The 13,793-nt window shown below is 36.3% G+C and overlaps 1 protein-coding gene across 1 annotated transcript in view; it reads right to left on the bottom strand.

Annotated features, from left to right (window-relative positions):
• The window catches only part of usp43b (ubiquitin specific peptidase 43b), a 121,651-nt gene that overhangs the window by 19,607 nt on the left and 88,251 nt on the right, over positions 1–13,793 (bottom strand). The window contains exons 7-11 of the mRNA XM_016248210.1: positions 13,159–13,327; positions 8,361–8,472; positions 7,220–7,323; positions 5,607–5,684; positions 5,338–5,467 (exon numbers count right to left, since the gene is read on the bottom strand). Of these exons, the coding sequence (XP_016103696.1) occupies positions 5,338–5,467; positions 5,607–5,684; positions 7,220–7,323; positions 8,361–8,472; positions 13,159–13,327 (593 nt within the window). The remainder of the gene's footprint in view (positions 1–5,337; positions 5,468–5,606; positions 5,685–7,219; positions 7,324–8,360; positions 8,473–13,158; positions 13,328–13,793) is intronic.

Consider the following 13,793-nt stretch of genomic DNA (forward strand, 5'->3'; position numbering starts at 1 on the left):
TTCGCTAGATTCTATAGCCTCCGTGTGGAGCCGGTATCCTCCTGTGTTCTCACCTCAAACGGGTAGTGGCACCGAGAGGCCCCGGTTAGTGTCGGCTTGCTAAAACTGCTCCAGAGTGTCCTATAGTAGACCCTGTTGAGATCCTCCGTCACCCTCGGCAGCGGACGCGGCGGAATGTCCGGCGCCGGGCCTTCACGATGAATCCGCGGGAACCGTGGAAGGCTGGGTTCCATATTGAGACCTAAGCGGTTCTCGTATGTGTATAGTTCACGGTATAGCCATAGAGCCCATGTTTCCCGGGCAGACTTCTGCCTTTCCAAGAGGGTTACAATCACCTCCAGTTCTCCATATACACCTTAACGGATGCTATATGTGTATTTGCTTCCGAAAACTCCTTCGGGAGTTCCCTGTTCCAAATGGAGCAGGTACGTTTTCCCAGTGTTATCCAATCTCACTCAGTAAGGTAGTGCTTTGAAAAATGGTGAGTGGAACTACTTGTCCTGAGCCCCGGCCTACACCAGATAGGGAGCAGGCGGCTCGCACAGGGCACTGGAAGGGGCAGCACCATGGCGCTTTGGTAGGGATCCCAATTCGTCGGTCACCGACGTGACTCGGAGTGACCGACTGAAAGGGAACATCCTGTCGCCACGGTTGCTGTACCACCGCTCAGCAGCCGGGTCGGCTCCAAAGCGAAAATCTGGTTTGCATTGCATCTGCTGCCTTATTATACTCACGCTGTGATCAGCGGCAGCTGGATGCAATAATTGCATGCCAATGTGCGTTGGCTCGTTTAGTTTACACTCGAAGTAGATTGGTCTATCGAAGCGATATCCCAATTCGTCGGTCACCGACGTGATGTCTCCGTTCCCTCCTTCAGGGAACGAGGGTTACCATACGTAACCGAGACGTTTACCCCATAAGCGTACAACGCAATGCTCATTCCCTTATCTTAGAGAACTGAGGTTACGAAAGTAACCAGAGTGATTTGTCTCTTTCAAATAGAAACTCCTGCTGCACTAGAGCGACTGTCACAGAATGAAAAGGGGAACATCACAATCATCACAATATTGTGTTTCAGAAAATTTCCAGGTCTCAGCTGTTATGCATGTTTATCTGAAATTATGAAAGTTGGTTAAAAAGCTTTACACACTTACTTTTATGAACAACAAGAGGGAGAACAATGCTTGTATTTCCTGATTTCCAAGAAATGTCACATAATTTTTGTAAAATGCATAAGGAAAAGGTAATTAAGGCTAAAGCCATCTCTGAAGCAATTAGTAAAATAACTAAAGCAAATTAATAAAATCTAGTTATATTTTACTAAATTGCTTTTAATAAAATGAATAGCAATTTAGTCAAATAATCTACAAATATGCTAATGGCATAGCTGCTAATTGCTAATTATTTTAATTAAATTATATTATTTATTTGACTAAAAACAGTTACAATTAAATTTAAAATGTAACATTTAAATTATTATTAAACTAACTTAAATAATTAAAATAATACATTTAATAATAATATATAATATAATTAATAATACTATATTTTAATTATAAAATCTTATAATTAATTATAATAAAAACCTTAACCAAATAATAATGGTATCTTATAATTTAGGATAATAATAATACTGTATAATTTATTAATAATAAAAAATATTATAATTAATTAACAAACATTTCAAAATGTACAAATTACAGAATATAAAAAAATTATTTTGATATTTCTTTTGACCACATTTTCACTGGAATGTTTTACTATTCATTGGTATTTTTTATAGCCTCCTTTAATGAAGGTCGGTCCTCCCTTATCTGCTTCCTCGTGTCTCCCCTCCCAGGAGACTCTGTGGAAGAAACAGTGGTGCTGTAACACCAAGCCAGCAGAGGGAGCCCTCGCCCGAGTATTGACTGTTAGCACTCCCTCTGCTTTCTCCCTCTGAAAAGCTCTGTTTCACCAGGTGTTTCGAATTTATGGCTTACCCGAAGACATCGTCTCGGATCGAGGGACTCAATTCACTTCTCAGGTGTGGAAATCTTTCTGCCGACAATTGGACATCAATGTGAGTCTGACGTCAGGCTATCACCCTCAGTCAAACGGTCAAGTCGAGAGACTCAATCAGGAGATTGGTAGATATCTGAGAACCTACTGCAGCCGGGAACAGAATCGGTGGGCAGAATTCTTGCCATGGGTGGAATATGCCCAAAACTCTTTAACCCATGTCTCTACAGGACTCACCCCATTCCAATGTGTATTAGGATATCAACCTCCATTGTTCCCGTGGTCGGGCGAACCTTCCTCCGTTCCTGCGGTAGATGACTGGATACGTCGTTGCGAGAGGGTGTGGGATAGCGCTCATGTTCATCTTCAAAGACCTGTACGAGTTCAAGAACTCCAGGCAAACCGAAGATGCCCGAGTATTGACTGTTAGCACTCCCTCTGCTTTCTCTGCAACCACTTCCTGTTTAGTGGCCATATTAACCTGGCCACCACATGACTGCTTTGCGAAGTATTGCCAGTTTATCCTGCCTTACCAAGCGTTTGTATCTCTGCCTTCTTACCACGTGTATGACCTGTTTATCTGTTTGTTTTGACTTCTCTTTTGGATTACCCCTTTTGCCTGTTTGCCTGGTTGGACTGCCTTACTGTGTTTTTGACCTCATTGCCTGTTTTTACAGACCCTGAGTTTGGTTTTGTTGGACTGCTTCAATAAACGTCCGCATATGGATTCTTCCTTGGCTTCCGCCTCACCCTCATTACAGGTGCAGAGGAATGGATTTCCCAGATTTGAGGGACACAGGCTGACACAGCTCCCATGTGCTTCACTCCCCCCACAGAACTTTGATTCGCCAGTGTTATTCTCACGATAGGATCAGTGCCCCTCACACTGCTACTTCTGCCGACCTCACCTCCGTTATCGACACTGAAGAGAAAGGTTATGGCAAGCTTCCCCCTCTGGAAGAGGTGGTCACTGCTCATCTCCGCCCTCCATCAGCCCTAGGATTGAAGGCACATGCAACGCATCCATAAGCCCTGCAGGAACCTGCATCGTGGGCAGGGCCTATTGAATGGCTGGCCAAGCTGGCTCAGCACTGCACACGATGGGGCTGCTCCAAGTTTTCCAAGCCAAACTTCTCTGCTCCATGAATAAGTCCTGCTCTGGATTTGACGCCTTTAAGGATCTGCCCACAGCAACTGATCTGGCTCTGCGCGAAATAAAGGCAACAGCACAGGCAAAATGGAAAGCCTTGGTCAACTTGGTGGTGCTGGAGCTTAACCTTTGGTTTAATTTAACGGAGATCAAGGACGATGACAAGGTCGCCTTCCTCGACTCCCTAGTTTCCTGCATAGGATTATTTGGCCCGGCTATGGATGGATTTGCTGAATGCTTCACAGCGGCACAGAAGTCATCGCAGGCTATGCATCACTTCCTGCCTAAGCGCTCCCGTTTGGCAGATGCTTCAATTCACCAGAAGGCTCCATCCTTTCAGCAGCCTGCTAAGCCCGTGCCATCAATGACACAGCACCTTCAGGTGGCGAAACACTACCTGTTTCCTAAGCACCAGGGACCCTGTCCTCGAGTAATGCTGGTCCCACCGAGGCTTGAATGCCCTCAAAGAAAGCTTGTATACACTCTCCATCCCCCTGCCTAGCTCTGGGTGATGGAAGTTCTGTTGAAATTGGAACTGCCTTTCAGTGCGTGCCCAACAAAATTACCTCTGTGATAGTGGACACACATACTCAAAAGTGCATAGAGTGGGCGACTTGCAAGCACGGTCAATCAGTGCGTCATGCTATGTGCCTAAAGTGCTCTTCACTCCATTCAGAACACAAGTCATTACCCTGCTAGCCGTAAAATTAACTCTATAGAGGAGCATTTTGCTAAATATGCACCATATAACATATTCATTATAATGTTTTTTACTGTTCTTCAATACTTAATTTATGTTTGAATAAATTCGTCAAGTTTTTGCGACAACCACAATTTTAATGTTTATATAAAAAAAAACGAATTGCAGTAGAAATATAATGATGTAATTTAAAGTTAGTATTATAACTTTAATATTACAAAAACTTTAAGCATATTTTAAGTGTTTGTATATAAATCAGCAAATTTCAACCTTTTTTTTTCCTTGAGAAAATTTGCCATGACCAGTACATGATATATATCCAAAATAATCAATATTGATTTGGAATCTAAACGAAATCGAATCGAATCACAAGTTTGTGAAGGATAATCTAATCAAATTGTGAAATTTGTGTCAAAACCCAGCCCTATTATATAGCAGTCGGCTCAACCCCTTTTGGCAGGTTGAAGCGCCATTTACATGAACGTGAACAAATCAGGCTTCAGTATCAGAGTAAACAGGCATTTACCCCATAAGTGTACAACGCAATGCTCATTCCCTTATCTTAGGGAACCGAGGTTACGAAAGTAGCCAGAGCGATTTGTTCTCTTTCAAATAGAAACTCCTGCTGCACTAGAGCGACTGTCACAGAATGAAAGGGGAACATCACAATATTGCGTTTCAGAAAATTTCCATGTTATGCATGTTTATCTGAAATTATGAAAGTTGGTTAAAAAGCTTTACACACTTTTATGAACAACAAGAGGGAGAACAATGCTTGTATTTCCTGATTTCCAAGAAATGTCACATAATTTTTGAAAAATGCATAAGGAAAAGGTAATTAAGGCTAAAGCCATCTCTGAAGCAATTAGTAAAATAACTAAAGTAAATTAATACAATTGTTATATTTTACTAAATTGTTTTTAATAAAATTAATAGCAATTTAGTAAAATAATCTACAAATATGCTAATTGAATAGCTGCTAATTGCTAATTATTTTAATTAAATTCTATTATTTATTTGACTAAAAACAGTTAAAATTAAATTTAAGATGTAACATTTAAATTATTATTAAAATAACTTAAATGATTAAAATAATATATTTAATAATAATATATAATATAATTAATAATACTATATTTTAATTATAAAATCTTATAATTAATTATAATAAAAACCTTAACCAAATAATAATGGTATCTTATAATTTAGGATAATAATAATACTGTATAATTTATTATAATAACATTTTTATAATTAATTAACGAACATTTCAAAATGTACAAATTACAGAATATAAAAAATATATTTTGATATTTCTTTTAACTACACATTTTCACTGGAATGTTTTACTATTCATTGGTATTTTTTATTGTATAACATTATATAAATGCAATATCGCTCTCGCACTCAGTTTAAGCTGGGTTGTGATTTCCTGTGGTATTCAGCTGCTAATATTCAGTACTAAATGTGATTTTGTGTGAGTTACTTGTTCTTCTTTAGTGTAGAGTTCACAGCACTCATCCAGGGTGCAGCTGTGCTCTTGAACGTGGTGTTGTTGTTGAGCACGAACACTTTCCGAGTCCTTCACCACCTCCTCTTGTATGTTACCAAACAGGCTGCACACAGACACACAGTAACACCAGGTCATTGGACCGTCACGCTTGTATTGCTGTCTCGATGTGCTTTAAAACGAAGTGTGGATGGAATGTTCTGTATTTTCACACATACTCAAAAGGAAGTGAAAGATTGCATTACCAGTCTTTGATTCTGTGCTCCCACTCAACAATGAGCTTCACATGCGGCGGCCCACCTGAGCCGCACAGCTTTAGAGCTCTGAGGAGATAAAGACCAAGCCAAAGGGATTGTTAAAAGAGCTTCTCACGCATACACAAATATACATGCAGAAATACACATTTAGAGGTTTCAAAAAATACTCAATACCCAGTACATTCTCAGGAAAAGTTAGAAAGCCACTGCATGACCATGACCACGTATGAATAACATTTGAGTTAAACAGTTCCTTGCAAACGGCTTTGCATAGATGAAGTACAGAGAAGATGGACGTTTAAGGCATAATATACAGTCGTATTACTAATTACACAGCTTTTAACCACATAAATAATGACGAGGACATGAAATGTTATTTGAGAAGAAACTTCTTTTACCTTTACAATTTTACCTGTTTATTATCTTAAATCCATTACAGTGTTCTGACAACAAGACTGTTAATACTGAAGCCCCCCAGTTTCATTTTACAGTAAATACAGTCGATAACTGAGGCACAAAATGTATTTGAATGAAAGCTCCGGTCCCAAATACCTGGATAAACGGTATGTTAATGACAATGTTGCTAATGCAACTCTTGTTACTGGGGAATAACGGAATCACGGAATGTTGATTCCAATCCGAATCGAGTATTCCAGAGTGCCGTGTAATAAGCTACCTTATCAAACACCACTGTTGTGAAATTATTAAGAACAAACCCACCACAGTTACTACAAAATGGTCAAATATGACATTTTACAAAACGTAAGGATAATACTCTCCAATCCTGATCAACCTGTAACTGCAGCACATCTAGAATATGAACAAGAGAATCATGAAGAGAATGTCAGCAGGAAGACGTTAAGATGATTATGAGATTAGTGTCAATATTTGAAGGTTTCGAGGGTTGAGGACATCATTTAACCCTGTGTGCTTTGAAAGGCTCCTCAAGGGCTGTAGAAATTTTATGAGGGTGATAAATGTTGGCGGCCACTCAGAGGTTTCTTTTGATGTTTAGGATAAAAACATTTATCATAAATTCAGTAGCTTCTCTGATGCCTCTACCTGTAAACACAGTATGAATTATTAAGCGTTGCTAACTATGAATAATGAATAAAGTTATATTGAATGTTTGTTTAATTCATAAAAAGTTTAATAAAAATTTTACTGTTTTTTTAGAGTCTGTTTTGTTAGAAAACATCCTCTGAACTGGATTGCTGTTACTGGCACCTCTGAGAAAGATTTATATATAAAATGTATATTCTGTTCTGATCCATGTCTGTATGAACACACACACAGGTTTGGTTTTGTGAAAAGTGGGGATATCCCATAGGCGTAATGGTTTTTATACTGTACAGACCGTATATTCTATTGCCCTACACCAACCCTACCCCTAAACCTACCCCTTACAGGAAACTTTGTGCCATTTCAGATTTTCAATACACTCCATTCTGTGTGATTTATAAGCGTTTTGAAAAGTGGGGACATGGGGTAATGTCCTGAAAAGTTACCTTCTCCTTGTAATACCTATGTCATACCTTTGTCATTATACAAATTGATGTCCTCATTTGTCACACACACACACACACACACACACACAATACCTGTCCACTGCAGGGTGATAAAGTGGCCGTCCGTCTTGTGCATTTAGGTAGCTATAAGCTGCAGATCCCCCAACAACACGAATCTTGAACAACACCCTGAAATTCTGAAATGAAAAACATGGAGATGTTAGTAGAAAAAGGCCAAAGAAGCATAAAACATTGAGCAGTTGCTTTTACAATTACACTAATACTTCAATATTGGCATTGTGATATTGTTAACTAGTTAGAAATATCAAGACAGAAAAGTGATGTGAGATTATATGAGAGGGTGTTTCTTTCAATCATATTTAAAACTGACAACACTAAGCAACAAAATAAATGATAACAGTGATGCTTATATACATATATACATACATACAATTTAAAATACTGTCTTCTATTTGAATATATTTTCAAATATAATTTATTCCTGTAATGCAAAGCTGAATATTTCAGCAGCCATTGCTTAGTCTTCACTGTCACATGATCCTTCAGAAAACATACTTTGGTGCTAAATAAACATTTATTATTATTACCAATGTTGAAAATAGCCGTGCTGATTACTATTTTTGTGTAAATCGTGATACAGGATTCTTTGATGAATAGGAAGTTCAAAAGTTCATTTATTTGAAATCTTTCGTAACAATGTAAATGTCTTTACTGTCACTTTTAATCAATTTAAGTCAACCTTGATGAATAAAAAAAGTTATCTTTCAAAATCTTACTGACCCCAAACTATATATATATCTGTATATCTGTTTGCAGGCCCTCTGTAGTACCTCTATGGACCCACAGGGGTCCATAGACGCCTACTAAAAGACGCCCTTGATGCGGACTAACACGGTTTTATTCTGGCTGGTGTGTCTAAAAACACACAGCAGGGGGAACCAATCAACTGCTGAAAAGCAACAGGAATGACTACAAGAATGTAAGAGGAAGGAAGCAGATGTTTTAGAGGAAGTGATGGAATTTTGTGAGAGACTTTACTTTGAAACCTAAAGATCTTGAATTGTGATTGTCTTTGGTGGGATTGACTGTTCAAAATTTGCACATATTTTGTATTTTCTTGCATCCATAGCTTGTATTTACAGCTAAACTCTCCATCAGCTAAATTAACTATGGCTTAACTATAACCTCCGTCAAGCGTGGCAGTTGATCTTACATGTGCCTGTGATCCATTGATCATTAGATAGTAGAGTTTACTGAGGATGCTCTGCTGTAGCTGGTCCCACGACACTGACCTGTCCTCTCTCATCAGAAATGGAGGACCGAATCTGCAGATAAACAGATATCAGTTTAGTGTGTTAATATGGATGATGTTGATGTTTTTTTTTTGTTTTTTTTGCATGCTTGTATATTGTTTTATGCATTATGTTTCAACGTTTATAAAGCACCTTGAGAGGTCCTTTTAAACGTCCTTTATAAAATAAACTGTATTATTATTTAAATATATGTGATACATGGGAGACCGGGGATAGTTGTCACACTTTTTACTTCAGTGAATCTTTTACGGGATAGGTTTATTTTTGACAGTCAAGTTTCTATATAGACATATAACATATTAAGATTTTGATGACAAAAAGCTATTGAACATTTCCATTATTGCCTAAGAAAAAAACTATACTGTTCATTGAACACATGTTGACCTAAAAATGTAAATAGAATTTAATATTATTTTAGTATCACTGAGATTCTATTATAGTTTTAATAATAGTAGTTTTTATTTTTATTTAATTTCAATTAAAGTTTTAGTAATTTAAATAAAGTTTTTGTCATTTTTATTCGTTTTTTTAATATGTCTGTACAGATTATTATTACATTTACATAAAACAGCTTTGCAATGTTAGCTTAAAAGTATTTAGATACATGTTATGGAACTCATGTTATTATCGACAAGGATTAAAAAACAACAATCAGTTTTAAATAATACGAAACAGGGGTCTTGCACAATCTCTCCTTCCACCATGGGGTTCTTGCCCTAAAAAGGTTAAAGATACACAACTGCAAATACCCTAGTCACTACCTGAAATCACATGAGATTCATATATAAACACTGGGTCACATTTTGATGTGCATGTTTGTCAGATAAATTACTGCCTGTGTTTGGACACTATGTTCCAGTGTCCTCAGCAGTGCCCTTGAAATCCACCCCACCCTTTTTAGTTTAGTGGGGTTTTTTTGCGGTAGGAGGCTAGTGATTAAGTTTCCAGATTTCTCCTACAGGACTTGTACAGCATGAATAAAGGAGACAAAACAAACAAAAGTGAGCTGAGGGAAAGCAAGCCTTTCAGAATGTGATAAACACGTAATTGTGTTGGGGTTTCGCCTCAGCCAAAAACAACGGTGGAGTTTTCCCTGACAGGAGGCAGAGAGAGAACAGAGATCTGAACAAACATGCTTTGATGCTGTTAACGTCACACATCTCGCCCCAGGCAAAAACACGGGCAGGTTTCACTAGATTATAAAGCAATAAAGTGTCTGTCCCTCCATCTATCTAACTATGCTTGACACCACAGTTTAAACGTATTCTGGACATCAAAAATAGATACAAATGATCATAAAACAAGCATTTGCAAACAATTTCACTTCAGTAAGGTGGTGAGGACTGTTTTGAGAGGTCAAATTCACCTTTGACAGCATCTTATTGCAATAGTCTCAAATAAATGGTCCTTTTTCAAATACATCAATATTTGCTATTAGTGCATTATGGTAATTGTTATTAAATGACTGCATTACATATAGGCAAGATTTTAATAGCCCCAAACAATGACTAAATAGCTATTTTGTTCTAGGTGAACATTATTTAACCCCTTTTGGCCTAAGTTAAGTCAGCTGGAAAGGAAAGTAGGATAGAAAGACATCACGTATTGATTAAAAATGACAAAGAGACATATTTTTTCGATATTCTTTGGAATAACATACACTGAAAAATCATGCACAATAAGACCAAAAATGTATTCAATCAATTTAATAGGGTAAATTTAGATTTTATGTTGACTTTAAAGATGGACATGCTGAAATTGCTACTATAAGCCTTCAACCAGCAACTAGCATCAAACAAAATCAATGTGGACACAACAGAGAAACGCTTTGCTGACTTTTCCACTATGTTTGATGTTGCACACTCTATACATCAAAATAATGTTTTCCTGCAATATATTACCTGCTCCTGTGATGATCTTAAAATGACAGTCGAAAACTCCATAGGGAACCTGATATTCTTTCTATAATCCATTTTTTTTAATGTGAACTCTGCAGTGCTTCCTGTCTATAACAAGTCCCCAACTGCTAATTGCATCGATTAGAAAATATAGTTTATCCATCTTAATAATACTTCCTAAAAAGTGTTATTTTAATATGATTTATATACTATTATAGCATTTATTAATATTTTGAATTAGTGTTCATTTTTATATTTTCAGTTTTTATTTTCATTTTAGTTTGAGTAATTATGTGCTTTTGTAATTTTTTGTAACGATTAAGAGTGAATGTGTGCATATTTTAAAATTAAAATATTATTTGCAAATAGTTCAAATGCATTACAATACATTGTAGTTATTTTACTATTTTTATTTATTTAATTTGAATGAATTTAATTAAGTTATTCCCTTAAATCTCCCCTAGTTAAAAATATATACAAAAATGTACTTTATATACCAATGTTTAAGATACGGTTACGGCCTTGTTATGACATCTGCCTAGTCTCATTGTAAGTTTCTATATTCAAACATTCCCAATTAATGAACTCATGACTACAGCTGTATGTCAGATCTAGTCCTTTCCACACTCACAGTGATAGGAATATCACTTTTATCAGTATCTGGAGAAAATCAATCAAACTATCACTGCCTTCAAAATGACAAAATGACTCTAGCTCATCTGTAAGAGACGAACGTATGTTCTGAGCCTTGCTCTCTCTCGTTCTCTCTATGACATCCTTTAAAGTGAGGGAGAAGCTCACATTACAAAAAGCCATGGAATGAAATTAGATTTCTGGAGGCATTCACACCTAAGAGAGTATTGATCTCTGAGCAATTGTCACTGTCACTGTGTGTCTGAAGGATCGCTCTGATGTGACAAATATCAAAGAATCTGTGAGAAGCTTTTAGAGCAAAAGTGAAAAGGTGAGGTAAAGTTGTCACGATTGATACCTGCCAGCTTTACGTGGCATAAAGAGGCATGTTTTTGTTCTCTGAAGTCCACTTTTAATGCTAGTTCAGATCATTTTCACCCTTTGTGACCCTTGAAATTAAACCTTTAAAATGTCTTTTTGTAAATAAACTTTGTTACAATTGGCTAATCTCCATATACTAGTGATAATCTAGTCATTTTTTTTCCTCCTGTTTTTTAAAGGAATTAACACTTTTATTCAGCAAGGATGCATTAAAATGATCAAAAGTGACAGTAAAGACATTAATAATCTTACAAAAATGTATATTTCAAATAAATGGTACTGTATAAACATAATATATTATTTTAGTTTATTGTATAATGTAATATAAATAAATAATTTATAATATATCTATATAAAATATATTTTTCAATATTTTTAACATTATGACGAGAAAAAAGAACAACGCAAGATATTGAACCATATGTGAATATGTTTATAAAGTAGAATATTGTAGAAAATTTTCAAATAATCCAGTCAGAGTTAATAATGCTGGCAATAGACATAGCTTGAATGCCAGTAAACTGAACTGTATACACAATATAAACATAATTTCACATCTGCACAAAATGACAAAAAAGTGAACTTGAACTAAGTTATGGCTTAGAATGAGTTGTGACTACGGTCTTTCTGTAACCACTTAAAGATGTACAAATAACAATGTTTCACAACATTGTATTCATATATGAGGATACGTGTTTAAATGAATAGATAAATTTTTGGTTTAATTTTGCAACTAAAATTAATTCTTGTCAACTAAAATGTTATTTCTTTTGACTAAAATTAGTTGCCATTTTAGTCTGAATAAACTTGACAAATATGAATGAATATGACATGGCAAAACATTGACAAAGTTTAAATGATTTTTTCTAGGGCTAACATTCATGCAAATTAATTTTTAACGGCACTAATTTTATTAATGCGCGATTAATGCAGTGTGCATTTTCTGTTTCAGGGTTCCCGCGAATCCTTAAAAAGTTTTAAGAGGTCTTAAATTTAATTGTATCATATTTAAGGCCATAAAAAGTCTTAAATGGTACAAGAAAGTCTTAATTATGATTTCAAGAGGTCTTCAATTTGGGGAGGGAAAGACAAGAATTGCAATATGGCTTAATGTGACGATTAAACTTTAAAAGGCGATGATTTCATTGAATAAATATGTGCACTGCACGTTTCAAAGTCCGCTGCTGTGCTGCTTTGTTTACAGTCTGAGAAACCTCTATATTTCTGCCTTTCCGAAAGTGCCATCTGCTGGCAGAGAATGAATTTGCATTTTCAATAAGTTCTGTTTTTGTTCAGACCAATGCGAACATCCATGTTTTTATGCAGCAAACACTAATTTGTAAATGTGAACTAGTAGATCGATAAGAAGATAATGCATTATAAAAATCTAAACAATTAAGCCAGTAAAATATAGTTATATGGTATTTAATTAATATAATAATTGTTTAAATTAATATAATAATTGATACTTTTGATTAAATTTCTTAAAAATGATTTTAAAAACGTTTAGTTTTTGTGAAAACCTGTATCTGAATTCTTTATGCTCTATGTTGAGTATGGTTTCACTAATAATAAACATACATTCGCATAAAGCATCCATATCAACCCATGTTGATTAGAGTATTAAAAACTTGAAAAGTATTAATTTAAGGTACATTTAGAACAGACAAAAATGTGTGATTAAGTTGCGATTAATCACGATTAAATTGTTTAATCGATTAACAGCCCTTATCTTTTCACCCAAAGACAAAAAACAGTCAAAAAATGCAGCATTTTTTTATGGTACCTCACTGCTTGCTGTCCTGCTCCGGCTGCATTACACACCAACAGCAAGATCTTCACCATCCCATCGGCCTGGTTCAGGAACTCCGAGGACAGTGCTCCGGACGCTGCCAGTCTGTGACCCTCCGGCCCAGACGAGGTGTATGGAGAGGACGGAAGACTGTGGTGGAACCCTGGGATGAGAGGGAGAACCAAGGAGAGGTAGAGGTCACCTCCTAAGACGCCTAATCTGTTGGCAGATTTATTGTCTGTGGCTCCATATAGCCGAATAATGTCAAATTTTATTGTATGACAAAACAAGGTGACATATGCACGGATAAAGAGAGGAAGAGAGTGACAGAGAGAGAGAGAGACAGATGGAGACATGCAAATAGTGCACAGCAGACAGCAGACTGAACAGAGTGGGGTGTATGATCTGACGCCAGCCTTCACACACATACACATACATACTAAATGGACGTCAAGCTTTCAGATGTTGTCTTCCAAATAAAGTTCGACTGCACAAGAAATTAAAGTTAGTGTAAAGCAATATTAAATATGTGTTCTGAGTTTGTCACACCACAGAAAAATGTGTTATTAACCACCCAGCCAAATTTGAATGATAAAAAAAATGCCAATTAAATCAAATAAGGTGTCAAT

This window comes from Sinocyclocheilus grahami, unplaced genomic scaffold (assembly GCF_001515645.1).
Source record: "Sinocyclocheilus grahami isolate Dianchi unplaced genomic scaffold, SAMN03320097.WGS_v1.1 scaffold870.1, whole genome shotgun sequence".
NCBI lineage: Eukaryota > Metazoa > Chordata > Actinopteri > Cypriniformes > Cyprinidae > Sinocyclocheilus > Sinocyclocheilus grahami.